The 14,693-nt window shown below is 46.3% G+C and overlaps 1 protein-coding gene across 5 annotated transcripts; it reads right to left on the bottom strand.

Moving 5' to 3' along the window:
• Positions 1 to 6,883: 6,883 nt before the first annotated feature.
• On the bottom strand, positions 6,884 to 12,868 carry LOC130330968 (uncharacterized). 5 transcript variants are annotated; one of them, XM_056553638.1, is made up of 7 exons: positions 12,673 to 12,868; positions 9,871 to 9,935; positions 9,179 to 9,321; positions 8,597 to 8,744; positions 8,384 to 8,506; positions 7,791 to 7,936; positions 6,884 to 7,117 (listed from the first exon to the last, which is right to left on the bottom strand). In XM_056553638.1, the coding sequence occupies exons 3-7, from the start codon at positions 9,226 to 9,228 to the stop codon at positions 6,886 to 6,888; spliced, it is 699 nt and encodes a 232-aa protein (XP_056409613.1). In that variant the 5' UTR covers positions 9,229 to 9,321; positions 9,871 to 9,935; positions 12,673 to 12,868; the 3' UTR covers positions 6,884 to 6,885. The 5 variants fall into 5 exon arrangements, with proteins under 5 accessions (XP_056409613.1, XP_056409614.1, XP_056409612.1 ...); XM_056553639.1 differs by having other exon boundaries at positions 12,708 to 12,868; XM_056553637.1 differs by lacking the exon at positions 9,179 to 9,321 and having other exon boundaries at positions 8,597 to 8,820; positions 12,708 to 12,868.
• Positions 12,869 to 14,693: the final 1,825 nt, after the last annotated feature.

Here is a 14,693-nt window from a genome sequence, read left to right as displayed (position 1 = left end):
CAGTGTAGGATCTTCAGCGGGATCCATGGCCGGATCTACTGTCACGATGCCGGCTGGCAGGAGGTGGATCCTCTGTGCCAGAGAGGGATGGCGAGGACCGCGCTAGTGGACCGGTTCTAAGCCACTACAGGTTTTCACCAGAGCCCGCCGCAAAGCGGGATGGTCTTGCTGCGGCGGTAGTGACCAGGTCGTATCCACTAGCAACGGCTCACCTCTCTGACTGCTGAAGATGCTGAAGATAGGCGAGGTACAAGGGAGTAGGCAGAAGCAAGGTCGGACGTAGCAGAAGGTCGAGGCAGGCAGCAAGGATCGTAGTCAGGGGCAACGGCAGGAGGTCAGGAACACGGGCTAGGAACAGACAAGGGAACGCTTTCACTAGGCACTAAGGCAACAAGATCCGGCCAGGGAGTGCAGGGGAAGTGAGGTGATATAGGGAAGTGCACAGGTGATCACACTAATTGGTAATTGGGAGATTGGGCCAGGCACCATCATTGGTGCACTGGCCCTTTAAATTGCAGAGACCCGGCGCGCGCGCGCCCTAGGGAGCGGGGCCGCGCGCGCCGGGACAGGACCGACGGAGAGCGAGTCAGGTACGGGGACCGGGGTGCGCATCGCGAGCGGGCGCCACCCGCATCGCGAATCGCATCCCGGCTGGAGGCGGTACCGCAGCGCACCCGGTCAGTGGATCTGACCGGGGCGCTGCAGCAACGAGGATGAGGCGAGCGCTCCGGGGAGGAACGGGGACCCGGAGCGCTCGGCGTAACAGGGGTTAAGAACTCTTAAGGGCAATTTTCGTTCTTTCCTCCTCCCCTTCTAAAAATCATAACGCGTTCAATTTTGCACCTACAGACCCATATGAGGGCTTTTTATTTGCGCCAATAAGTTTACGTTTATAATGACATCACTTATTTTGTAACATAATCTGCGGCAAAACTAAAAAAAAACTTATTTGTGGGGTGAAATAAAAAATAAAAAAAAGACCATTTAGCAACTTTTTAGGGCTTTCGTTTCTACGCAGTGCACCTTTCGGTAAAAAAGACACCCTTAAAAAAAATTATAATTACATGCACCAAAATTAGTATGTTTAACCCCTTTTAAGGACCAAGTCCAGTTTGACCTTAAGAACAATGCTGATTTTGTTTTTGCATTTTCATTTTTTTTCCTCCTCGCCTTCTAAAATCCATAACTCTTTTATATTTCCATCCACAGTCCCATATGAAAGCTCCTCTCATTTTACCATAAAATGTACGATGAACCCAAAAATACACTTTTTTAGTGAGAAAATTTTAATAAAAAACACAATTTTGCTAATTTTGGAGGGTTTAGTTTTTACATTGTACACTTTACAGTAAAAATTAAGTTTCTTCATTCTTTGGGTCAATACAATTAAAATGATGCCCATCTTTACATACCTTTCTATTATTGTGTTCGTAGGAGATACAGACTGTCGTGTCCGGCACTGCAAGGGTGTAGTGCGTAGATTGCACTGGTAGCACACACAGTTTGATTGGTGTGAGGTTAAAGAGGCTGCTAAAACTGGTAGTGCAGGTAGAAGAGCACAAAGCGCTACTGTAATATGCAGAGAGAGGAGCCGCACTCACCTGTGTATCCGTGCAGAAAGTCTTTATTCCATCAGTTTTTATTCCATAAATATTTTTAGTTACACAGTTTTTTTTTTTTATGGGTAAAGGGGGGTGATTTTATTAGGGAAAGGGTTAAATCATCTTTATCCACTTTTTTTTTTTTGCAATGTTATAGCCCCCATAGGGGCTACATACACACAGGGCTACATGAGGGCTCATATTAGGGGAGGGGCTTATTCACATATATTAACTTTTTTTAAGCCCCATAGGGGGCTATACCATGCAATCTTTTGATTGCATACACTGTTCAATGCAATGCAATAGCATAGCATCTATCAGTGTTATCAGTGCTCTACTGCTTCAGCCTGCATGGACGGCTGGGAGCAACAGAGGACCGATCGTCCAGCGAGGAGGCAGGTAAGGACCCTCCACTGTCCATTTAGCTGATTGAGACATCGCGATTTCATCGCAATAGTCCCGATCAGCTCCGCTGAGCTGCCAGGATGCTTTCAATTTCATTTTAGATGCCCCAATCAACTTTGATTGCGGTGTCTAAAGGGTTAATGCCGGACTTTTGGCCCCAATAAGGGGTCTGGGCATGCGCCTTCGCGGGACAAGACGGCTCCCTCGTTCCGGGCGCGCCCGTCTTGGAAATCAGACACCAACCGTTCCGGACGTTTTGTGGCCAAATAGGGCAACCGCAAACCCACTTCCGTATGAAGTGATGCCCCCACCCGCAGATTTTTTTCTCCGGTGTAAGGTCGTCTCTTACTTCTTCGAGACATCTGGACCACACACATTCAGGACTCTTGGGTCAGGGACGTGGTGTCCAACGGATACCGAATCGAATTTGCCTCCCTTCCGAGGGATCGATTTTTTTCAGTCCCGGGCCCCCCGGTCTCCTTCTCTGGCGAAGCAGTTTCGGGAGGCCCTCCAGTCCCTACTTCTCCAAGTAGTTATTGTCCCCGTCCCTCCAGGGGAACGTTTTTGGGGTTTCTATTCCAATCTTTTTGTGGTCCCCAAGAAGGGCGGTTCTGTGTGGCCAATCTTGGACCTCAAGCGTCTCAACCGTCATCTTCTCATCCGCCACTTCCGAATGGAATATCTCCGTTCAGTAGTGGCATCCATCGAACAAGGGGAGTTTCTTTCTTCGGTGGACATCAAGGATGCCTACCTCCATGTTCCAATATTTCCCGGCCATCAGCGGTACCTCCGCTTTGCGGTTCCGGAGGGGTATTTTCAATTCGTAGACCTCCCTTTTGGTCTGGCCACTGCTCCTCGGGTCTTTACCAAGATCCTTGCGCCAGTGATAGCCCTGTTGCGGTCGAGAGGAGTCTCAGTGATCCCTTACCTGGACGACCTTCTCATCAAGGCTCCCACCAGAGTCCAGACTCTGGAGAATGTGGATCTCACTCTCCAGACCTTGGATCGCTTCGGGTGGATGGTCAACCGGGACAAGTCTGACCTCTCTCCCACCCAGTCTCTGATCTTCTTGGGACTTCAATTCAACACGGCCATCTGCCCGGATTTGCCTTCTGCCGGACAAACGTCTGACTCTCCTGTCAGTAGTCCTCTCCCTTCGGGCCCAGGTCCCAGTTTCCATCCACATTTGCATGGAAGTCTTGGGTCGGATGGTAGCGGCCATGGAGGCCGTACCCTTTGCCCAGTTTCATTACCGCCCCCTTCAACTGGCGATTCTCTCTCGATGGGACAGATCTCCTCTGTCTCTCGATCGCAAGATTGCTCTCCCTTGTCGGATCCGTCAGTCTCTGCTCTGGTGGCTCCGCTCCCCCCTTCTTCTTCAGGGGCGATCATTTCTTCCCCTCCACTGGCAGGTAGTTACAACAGTTGCCAGTCTGTCGGGCTGGGGCGGTGTGTTCAGGGACTAAACGGTTCAAGGCCTCTGGTCTCCCCGGGGAGCCCTTCTTCCGATAAACATCTTGGAACTGAGGGCGATTCTTCTTTGTCTTCTTCATTGGGAGTCCCTGCTTCAGACCCGCCCTGTCCAGTCGGACAACGCCACGGCCGTAGCGTACATAAATTGGCAAGGCGGCACTCGCGGCTCGGCAGCCATGGCCGAGGTGACAAAGATTCTCATCTGGGTGGAAAACAAGGTTCCGGCCATTTAGGCGATTTACATTTCGGGTGTGCTCATCTGGGAAGCGGACTTCCTCAGCCGGTCCTCAGCCGACCCTGGCGAGTGGTCCCTTCATCCAAAGGTCTTCGCGCAGATCTGCGACCTCTGGGGCATTACAGACGTGGACCTCTTCGCGTCTCGGCACAATCGGAAGATTCTTCCATTTGTTTCAAAGTCCCGGGACCCCCTGGCTCTAGCCGTGGACGCCATAGTGATTCCTAGGGTTTGCCCTGCCCTATCTGTTCCCTCCCCTTCTGCTCCTTCCCAGGGTTCTGAGGAAGCTCAAAGCGGAGAACATTCCCGCCATACTGGTAGCTTCAGATTGGCCCCGAAGGATGTGGTACTCCGACGTGGTCAGGCTCCTGGACGACTCTTTGCTGCGCCTTCCACTTCGTCCGGACCTGCTGTCTCAGGGTCCTCTTTGCCACCCCAATTTACAGTCGCTGCATTTGACAGCGTGGCGGATGAGACCGCGGTTTTGAGAGCCAGCGGTTTCTCTTCCCAAGTCATTCGCACCATGCTCAGGGCTCGTAAGCCCTCCTCGGCGAAAATTTACAGTCTTATTTTCGTTCGTGTGAAGCTCAGGTCTTGTCTCCTGTTACTTTTTCTGTTCCCCGTCTTATCTCCTTCTTGCAGTCGGGATTGGGTTGTCTCTCAGTTCCCTTAAGGGTCAGGTTTCGGCCCTTTCTATTCTTTTCCAGCATCCTCTGGCTTCTAATTCTCATGTCCGGACCTTCATTCAAGGAGTGGCGCATGCTGCCCCTCCTTATCGGTCACCTTCTCCCCCTTGGGACTTGAATCTGGTTCTGGGTGTCCTCCAAGGTGAACCCTTTGAACCCCTTAGGGAGGTGTCCCTGCGCCTCCTTTCTTGGAAAGTGGCGTTTCTTGTTGCGATCACCTCCATTCGGAGAGTGTCTGAATTGGCAGCTCTCTCCTGCTGTTCTCTGTTTCTGGTGATTCACTGTTAGGTCCTATCTCTCTATCACTTCTTCATTTCGTCAGTGCGATTCCTTTTTCGTCCTTACGGAAGGTCGTAAGGGACAACCTGCTTCCAAGGCCACCATTTCTCGGTGGATCCGGTCTGCCATTTTGGAAGCCTATCGCTGTATGGGGAAGATTCCTCCCATCAGGGTTGTGGCTCATTCTACCCGTTCTGTTGGTGCATCCTGGGCTCTCCAGAACAAAGCCTCGGCCTCGCAGATTTGCAAGGCGGCTACTTGGTCGTCTTTGCACACTTTCTCGAGGTTCTACCAGGTTCATACCTTTGTAACCGAAAGAAACTTTCCTCAAGGGCTCAAAATTAGAAATATTGTGTAGATAAGGTAGGGGATTTATTATTCACTGAAAAGAGCAACTAAAACAACAACCTACAGGTGTGGAAGACCACACAATAAATAGTGAATATACCCCAGTTAAAAATAATTTATGACAAGTATAATCATGTATAAAAGTAATTTTATTGAAATGTATAGTTTAAAATATACATATATGTATATCTAAAATCACAGAATCAATTCATAAACGGTAGTAAAAAAATATATATAGAATATATAAAAAAATATAAATATGAAAGTATAAGGTGGATGCTGGGGTGAGAGAGCCTGTATGCCAATATAATAAATAAGGAGATAAAATAGTTCTTTGCGAAGTCACAATGCTAGTAGTGAGCTGCAATTAATAGTTTATAAATCATAAATAAATTATAAATTAATATCTGCAGGGGTTGCATGCACAAGGTGAGGGGAAGGAGGGGGGAAGGGCGTAGTGCAAAATGTGCAAAAAAGATGTGCAATACTTGTGGAAATAAATTACCACGCAATGGCCGGTGAGGGCAACCAATTATATGTGATAAAATTATGAATTAATAACCAAAACAAAAGGTAAATGAATAAAACATGACACTCAAGTGAGTTGCAACAAGTGAAAAGATTTAAAAATAAAAAAATTAATTAACCGTGCAAATGAAGTGGACAAGGACTTTGAACATGCAGCCTAAAGAAGGGAAAATAATAACACCTGGGTAACACGGTATAGTGCTAATAGTGAGCAATAACAACCAACAGGCAATAGGCAGCAATAGTGCAGATAGCAGCAGATAGATAGCAGCAAGTTTAGGTGGTGACTAGCAACAAGGAATAATATGCAGGAAAGAAACGGTCTAGTATAAAACTGGCACAGGACTCACCCCAATCCACCTCCACAACTCCGACGCGTTTCGCCGGAAGCGGCTTTGTCAAGGAGTGAGGTGGACTGGGATAGTCTCGCTATAAGTAGTATATGTATGCCAATGAGGAGTGAGGAACGCACCTGTTACGGGACACTGGGTGATGTAAACCGGAAATGGCGTCAGGTCACATGAGCGGATCGGCTCATGTGAATGAGAACGAGATCTCGCGAGAGGAGGGCCGTGTAAGCCGTCCACGCCTGGGGTACACTACTGCGCATGTATGCTGGCTCAACTCCCATATAGGGAGCCAAAGACGCGCAGGGATGGAACTAATGGCGCAGGCCACACAAACATGGCCGTGTGCTATAATGTGGCGCATGTGCGCCGGGCCCGGTCCCTAGAGGCAGAAGATGCCTGTGGCCTCATTAAAATGGCTGACTGCCGATAATAAATTTAAGGGAATAAAAAGATGTATAAAGGGTAATAGTTAATGAGGGGAAACAATAGGATCTAAATTAAATCAACCATGTAGAATATATGTGATGCATGAATTGTGTAAGGATCTGTGTGTGCACGTGAAAATAAACAACATTTGTGCAAAAATAGTGAAAGGGCAGGAAAAAAAAATATATATATGTATATAGAGGGGAAGAAGAGAGGGGGGGGGGTGGAAATGAAGAGGGGTGTGAATGGGGATAATGTGATGAAATAGACCTGAGTGTACAAATATGCCATGGGATTTAATGCTGGGAAGGTGAATGAATGGAAGTGATGAAATAAATGAATAATTTTTATAAGTATGGAAAATAATAAATGCATTAGTATTGCCAAGTGATAAGATATAGGGACAAATAGAGGAGGGCATGATAAATGAAATGTATGTAATATATGAATTGTACATCAATAAAAGAGGATGGTAATATAATAGCCAAAAAATAATAACTATAAAAAACACATGAATAAACATACATGATAAGGTGGGGGCCCCCCATATAGCTTTAAACATAATTTAAGAAAGACAAATCAATATTGTATGAATATACATAAATGAACCATCCACAGATAGTTAATTGGACAGCACTACTAGTAATAGCAACAATAATAAATACATTAAAGATATATCGAATAGTACATAAGGATGGGGAACATGGGAAAGGAGGAGAGAAAAGGAAGGAAAAGGGGAGTCTCCCGCCATATTGATAGAATGATGAGCAAGATGTATTGTAGACCCTACATAAATAAACAATAATTGGATGAAAAAAGAGAAAAAATTACAACAATGAAAAAAGGAGAATATCATAATTACAAACAGCGAGAACAACATAGATAAGGATATTTGAGTAAAATAAATACATATAACATAGAAAAAAAACACATAAGAGACGGAGAAAACAATAATAGGAATAGATGGACAAGTGCAGGAAGTATGTATATGTGCGAACCATGAAGGAAAAAGGAGGGGGGGGGGGAAGAAGGGGGGGGGGGAAGGGGGGGGGGGAAGGGGGGGGGAAAAGGGGGAAGAGGGGGGAGGGGGGAAGGGGGAAGGGGAAAAGGGGGGGGGAGGGGGGAGGGGGAAGGGGAGGGGAAAAGGGGGGAGGGGGAGGGGAAAAAGGGGAGAGAAGGGGAAGGGGGGGAGAGAAAGGGGGGGGGAAGAAAGGAAGGAATGGGGGAGGGGAAGGGGGAGGGGGGAAGAAGGATACGAGAGGACTAAAAGTTGTGAAGGGAAGGGGCCAAAAATAAATGACCATAATGTGGGAGAAGAAAGAATGAACACAAAAAGAGGGATAATGACATATGGAGAAAATCGTGACATATAGTGATGTTGGAGGAAGAGTGATAGTGATGTAGTGATAGCAATGTAAAAGATAATGAAAATAACCACAGAAAAATAGATTATACTTACAAATAGGAGGCAAAACTGTTGATCTCGTTCAATCCAGCCGGAGTTTTTGTTCCCAAAATTTCAATCCATTTACATTCTTTTTGAGCGAGAAGAGTTTTCCAATTGCCGCCACGAGGGCCAGCATAGACCCGATCAATGCCCCGAACCTGTAAAAGAGATGAATCACTGCCATGGTACTTCTTAAAATGTCTTGCCAAAGACTTCTGATAGAATGGATCTGGTCCATCCTTCCCTGCTTTTATGTCCAGAACATGTTCCCTCACGCGTCTGCGGAGTTCGCGTGTTGTCATACCAATATAAATTTTGTTGCATGGGCACTTAGCATAGTATACTACACCCTTGGTTGCACAGTTAATATGATGAGTAATTTTGTAAGATTTCATTCCACTGGCATTTTCAAAGGTAGTATTCTTTTCTATGTTTGCGCATGCAACACACTGCCCGCAATTGAAACTGCCCCATTTGGGGCCTTTTGATCCAAAAAGATGAGATTTATTAGGTCCCTGATGCTAACTACGAACCAAAGAATCTTTAATATTTTTCGACCTTCTAAAAGTAACAGAAGGATTTTTGGGAAGGCATCCAAGAAGTACCTGGTCTGTCGTAAGTAAGGGCCAGTATTTTGCAATTGCTGTGTTCATATCTTGGGTCCGTGAGTGGTATGTTGTGATGAATCTAACGGTATCGGAATCCTGTTTGATGGTACGTCTTTTAACCTGTAAAAGAGTATTGCGATCACTCTTTTTGGCTCTATGGTATGCTTTAGTCTAACAATTGTCATTATAGCCTCTCTCTTTAAAACGTACCTGAAGATCTTCAGCTTGTTTCTCGAAGTCCAAGGTATTGGAACAGATACGTCGTGCCCGAAGATATTGTCCAGTTGGGATGTTATTCACTAGGTGTCGTGGGTGTCCGGATTTTGCATGAAGTATAGTGTTGGCAGAAGTACTTTTTCTAAAAAGGTCAGTGGAAAGGAAACCGTTGTCATCTCTTATGATCTTAACATCAAGGAATTCAGTAGATGTAGTACCTATATTGGTGGTTAATTTAATATTTAAGTCATTTTGGTTAAGCCTAGTAATTAGGTCTTGTAGTTCAGTGACCGGTCCCTGCCACACTAACAGGATATCATCAATATATCGCCACCAATATTGTATGTTCTCTATACCTGGAATGGGATCTGAAATAAAAATGTCTCTCTCCCACAGCCCCAGGAACAGGTTGGCATACGAGGGCGCACAAGATGCCCCCATTGCCGTGCCCTGGAGCTGCAGGAAGAGAGACTCCTTAAACATAAAAAAATTATGAGTCAAAATGTACTCAAGGGCCACTATTAAAAAATTACATAAATCAGAGTCGAGGGCACTAGAAGACAAAAAGAATCTTACCGCTCGTATTCCGTCACTATGTCGGATAGAAGTATAAAGTGCCTCCACATCACAGGTAGCTATAACCATATCGGATTCGAGTTGCAAGTTGTCTAATTTTCTTAGTACATCATTGGTGTCTTTTAAAAAAGATGGCAGGGTCTCTACAATAGAGGTTAGATGATAATCAATGAGGCGGCATAACGGTTCACATAAATTTCCACAGCCAGACACAATCGGTCTACCCGGCGGACAGGTGGCACTTTTGTGTATTTTAGGGAGTAAATAGATGGAGGATACCGTGGGATTTTTTGGTAAGAGGGCCTCCATCTGTTTGGCTGAAAAAATGCCTTGGTCAACTGCTTGGTTTAAAATAATATTTAATTCAGATAAAAACCTTAAAGTAGGATTAAAAGTAAGTTTTTTATAGCAGTCGCCTTGTCGTAGTTGGCGTAACATCTCCCTCTCATACATTTCTAGGGGCCATAACACTACATTACCGCCTTTATCGGACGGTTTAATAATGACATTTTTTAAGGATTGGATCTCACGTAATGCTTGACGTTGGTGATATGTCAAATTGTCATTTTGTATTGTCTCTGGGATCTGATTGAACTCCTGAGAGACTAATTTGACAAAAAGATCAATCTCTGGGAACTGTGTCAGCTGCGGGAAATTTTTGGATTTTGGTAAAAGGTGTGTAGGAAACTTACCTGTAGGTTGTGGTTCTTGTTCATCCATGAGTTCAATCAAAGTGCGTACCGCTTCTTGGTCAGTCCTGGTGGAAAGATCAGAGTTGGAAGCTTCAATGTTATGATTAAACATCTTTTTAAATGCTAGCTTACGTGCAAACAACTGCAAATCTTTGATGGCAGTAAAGCGATCAAATTTTGCCGTTGGACAGAATGTAAGCCCTAGACTCAATACTTCATTTTGGGCTTTAGTAAGTACATGATCTGTAAGATTAATGACTTTGGTACTTACCTGATTTTGGTCACGAGAGGGCGTTCCGGGTGGAGGGTGAACCGGTCCGGGCTGTCCTTCTCCGGCGGTCATCTTCTCCACTCCTGGCAGGCTCCGGCCTAGTACGCTGCATAGACGCCGCTGCGCAGTGACGCCCGTGCACAGCGACGCACCTGACGTCACGGCGTAGCGGCGTCTATGCAGTGTACTAGGCCGGAGCCTGCCCGGAGTGGAGAAGATAACCGCCGGAGAAGAAGGACAGCCCGGACCGGTTCACTCTTCACCCGGAATGCCCCCGGACACTACAGGAAGGATGGATGGCCCGGACCACCCCCATTAAGTTAAATTTTTTTATTGACTCGGAGGGTGGGGGAGGGGCCCGACCGGTATAGCCAAAAATCCATACCGGTATACCGCCCAGCATCACGGTGGGGGGTGCGATGCGGCGGGTCGGGGGGTGGCGCGGCGGGTACTTTATTTTATTTCATTGTGGACCAAAATCCATTATTATTTGTTGGCATTTTTGATGCACTCTTCAGTTTTGGTATCTTTTATGTTCCTTCCCCGCCCCCTTCTCCTTCAAGTCCTTTATGTAGGTCTTGTCTTCACATGTATGAAATTGTTTAGCAATTCAGTTCCCCCCCCCCAATATAAATAAATTAGCCAGATACCAACCAAGCAGCAACAGCCTGACATTACCAGGGTGGGCGAGGACCATTATTATTGGTCCTGCCCAGCCTAAGATATGTCAGCCTGTTATTGCCTAGGCCCAGGAGCGCCATGTTTGACGATCTGGCCCTTTTGGTACCGTCGCTTCTCGGCACCCCTGGGGCGATGGGTACCAGGGTAATATTTGGAGGTCAGCGCTAGCTGTTTTTGGGGCTAACACTAAGGCTGCTTTCACACTATAAAAATTCATCTGTTATAAACGTCCGTTAGAAAAGCTTTAAAAAAGGATGTTAAACGTCCATTACAAAATCCCATTAAAGTCTACGGGATTTTTTGATTATCCGTTATGACCCATTATAGTCCGTCATGACTAGCGGACGTTAATTGTGATGGAAGAATTAACGGCACATGCACTAATTTTTCTTCTGTCACAAGAAACGGATAAATTAACGGCCGTTATTTTTAACATTGAAGTCTATGGCAAACGGATGAGCCTTTATGTCATCCGTTTGCACCTGGTTTATAATATCCGTTATTTCTGAGGTGACATCAGCAGACTCCTGCAGTGCTGAGGGACTACTACTACTCCCATTATGGAACAGACTTATTTCCATGATCGGAGTAGTAATTCCCCGGCTGCGGGAGTCTGCAGACAGCTGGGGAGGCTACATTAGTGTTTGTACTACTACCCCATCATGGAACAGAGTCTGTTCCATGATGGGGTTGTAGTACAGGGGCTGAGGGATTGATAGCACTCTGCAACCCTGCGGCCGATACCGAGGGGCCATTCAGGACTCACAGCGAGAGATTTAAAAATTACCATTGTGAGTAGCAGGGGGCCATATCTATATTAAAAGCGCTGTGGGGGCAAGATATATATAGTGCTGCAGGGGGGGGGGGGGCAGACATATAGCCTATATATCTAGCCCCCCAGTGCATTTATAATATGCCCCCTGCAGCACATTAATAAAGATATGACCCCCGCCGGCGCATTTATACATATATACCCCCCCGGCACATTTATACATAAATTCCCTTGCCGGCACATTTATACATATGTACCCCCCGCCGTCGCATTAATAAATATATACCCCCCGCCGGCGCATTTAATAAATATATACCCCCCGCCGGCGCATTAATAAATATATACCCCCCGTCGGCGCATTAATAAATATATACCCCCTGCCGGTATATATAAGTAGTGAGACTGTCCAGGCATGCTGGAAGCTGTAGTTCTGCAACATCTGAAGGGCCAGATGTTACAGAACTATAACTCCCAGCATGTCTGGGCATGCTTGGAGTGGTAGTTTTGCAACATCTGTAGGACTACAGCTTGGGCACCACTGTATGGTGGTCTCCAAACTGTGGCCCTCCAGATGTTGCAAAACTACAACTTCCAGCAAGCCCAGACATCCTTTGGCTTTCTGGGCATGCTGGAAGTTGTAGTTTGGCAACTCCTAGAAGGCAGCAGTGAAGATCACTTACCACTGATCTTCACGGCTGCCTCCACCGCTGCTCCTTTGCCGCCTCCTTACTTCCGCTGATGCCTGCCAGTTAGTCCCAATGTGAAATCAGTCAAATGCATTCTACACCTCCCCCCTTTTCATACTCTTTTCCTACCATATCTTTCACTCCCCTGCTATTTGGGGAAATTGGAGAAGGGAGTGCCTACATACATTGTCTTGGCTCAACAGGTGTCGTGTCAACTGTGTCCCTCCATATACACCAGGTGAGTTCTACTACATAAATGGCATTAGTGACTGTTTGGATGAGCGCTGCCCGTTTTGTAATTCTTTTCTTACATAATGAACAGAGTCATGCCCTTCTGGGTCTATTTACTGGGGGGTATTCATCAAGAGTGGTGTAGGTGAACGTTTTTTTACCTTATTAAATCATGTGTAGAGATGAGCGAACTTACAGTGATTTCATTCGTCACAAACTCCTCAGCTCGGCAGTTGCTGACTTTAGCCTGCATAAATTAGTTCAGCTTTCAGGTGCTGTCTTTAGCCTGCATAAATTAGCATAGCTTTCAGGTGCTCCGGTGGGCTGGAAAAGGTGGATACAGTCCTAGGAGAGAGTCTTTTTATGTAGGGTTTTTCTTTTTTTTAATAGTGTTAACTGTGCGGGATAAATAACTTTATTAAATTTTTATTTTATAATACAGGGCTTTATTAGAAAAGGGACATTTATATAGTTTTTTACACTTTTTATTGAAAAACATTTTATTTTCACACTTTTTACCTGTTAAACTATACTGCAGTACAACTTAACTGCAGTATAGTATAACTGCTATGACAGTTCACCTGTACAATTCAGGCTAGGACTGGACCTTACAGGCTTCCATACTGAGAAGATAGGAAGCTATCCACTGGCTTTCTGTTGCCATGGTAATCAGCCAGGTCGCGTTGACAATCTTGCGGGAATATAGACACAATTTTTCCTGTAATGAATGGAACGCATTCACCGCTTTACTCATTGTGGGGTTAGTGGACATTTCCAGGAATGGGAGCGTACCTGTACACCCTACGTCTTCAACTGGTTAAACCAGTGCCGACAAATAAATGAAAGGATGGCAGCATATGGCAACTTTACTGACCTGCATTATGAACCTGAAAACCCTCATGGGTTTTTCGGTTTGAAAATGTGTAATTTTCCCTTATGCTGCTACCCTCTTATAATCCATCATTTTTGGGCCAGGTAGTACGATAACTTGGCGACAAGATAACAGTATGAGTGTATGATGGTTTGGGAAAAAGGTGTAAAAGGACAAATGGATGAAAGGATAGCAGCATATGGCAACTTTACTGTTTGCTTTTTTTCAAAGCTAAAGAGGAGCATATAATTATTAAAAAGGCTATTTTTGGAGATGGACAGGCAGGCTGTAGGGGAGGAGGTAGGCCTGTATTTTGAACTTAAAAACTCAAATGGGTTTTTGGGTTCAAAATGTGTATTTTTCCCTTATGCTGCTATCCTTTGATAGTCCATAATTTTGGGGCCAGGTTGTCCGATAACTTGGCAAAATGAGAACAGTATGAGTGCATGGTTTGGGAAAATAGGTGGAGAAGGACAAATGGATGAAAGGATGGCTGCATGTGGCAACTTTACTGTTTGCTTTTTTTCAATGCAAAGGAGGAGCGTATTATTATTATTAAAAAGGGTATATTTGGAGATGGACAGGCAGGTTGAAGGGGAGGACGTAGGCCTGTATTTTGAATGGGGTTTTGGTAGGGATCGACCGATTATCGGTATGGCCGATATTATCGGCCGATAATCACGATTTTGCCGATACCTTGGCGATAAGCCGATAATGCCCCGCCCCCATGCCGCCCCAACCGCACCGCGACCACCACCCCCGACCCGCCGCACAGCGAATGCCCCCCCGACCCACCGCACCGCGACCGCCCCCCCGACCCACCGCACCGTGTCTCACCCCCACCGTGATGCTGGGCGGTATACCGGTATGGATTTTAGCCCATACCGCTATACCTGCGGGCCCCTCCCCCACCCTCCGAGTCAATTAAAAAAATTCAACTTACCTGTAATGGTGGTGGTCCGGGCCATCCATCCATCCATGTAGTGTCCGGGGGCGTTCCGGGTGAAGGGTGAACCGGTCCGGGCTGTCCTTCTTCTCCGGCGGTCATCTTCTCCACTCCGGGCAGGCTCCGGCCTAGTAGCTGCATAGACGCCGCTACGCCGTGAAGTCAGGTGCGTCGCTGCGCACGGGCGTCACTGCGCAGCGGCGTCTATGCAGCGTAATAGGCCGGAGCCTGTCCGAAGTGGAGAAGATGACCGCCGGAGAAGGACAGCCCGGACCGGTTCACCCTCCACCCGGAATGCCGCCGGTGTGAGGTGGTTTTTTTGCGTAGATCGATGCGTCCGCTCCTCCCCCAGCTCTCCGAACATT

The sequence above is a fragment of the Hyla sarda genome, unplaced genomic scaffold (assembly GCF_029499605.1).
Source record: "Hyla sarda isolate aHylSar1 unplaced genomic scaffold, aHylSar1.hap1 scaffold_3438, whole genome shotgun sequence".
Taxonomy (NCBI): Eukaryota; Metazoa; Chordata; class Amphibia; order Anura; family Hylidae; genus Hyla; species Hyla sarda.
The sequence above is the reverse complement of the archived record's forward strand: the minus strand, read 5'-3'. Positions and strand labels throughout refer to the sequence as shown.

Excerpts from the sequence above, each read along its gene's own strand:
- LOC130330968 (XM_056553636.1), bottom strand. The coding sequence starts at position 9,982 with ATGTTTAATCATAACATTGAAGCTTCCAACTCTGATCTTTCCACCAGG. Across the intron at positions 8,507-8,596 it reads AACAAGCTGAAGATCTTCAG|GTTAAAAGACGTACCATCAA; the intron begins GTACGTTTTAAA and ends ACTCTTTTACAG. Across the intron at positions 7,118-7,790 it reads AACAGTTTTGCCTCCTATTT|GGTCTACAATACATCTTGCT; the intron begins GTAAGTATAATC and ends TTATTTATGTAG.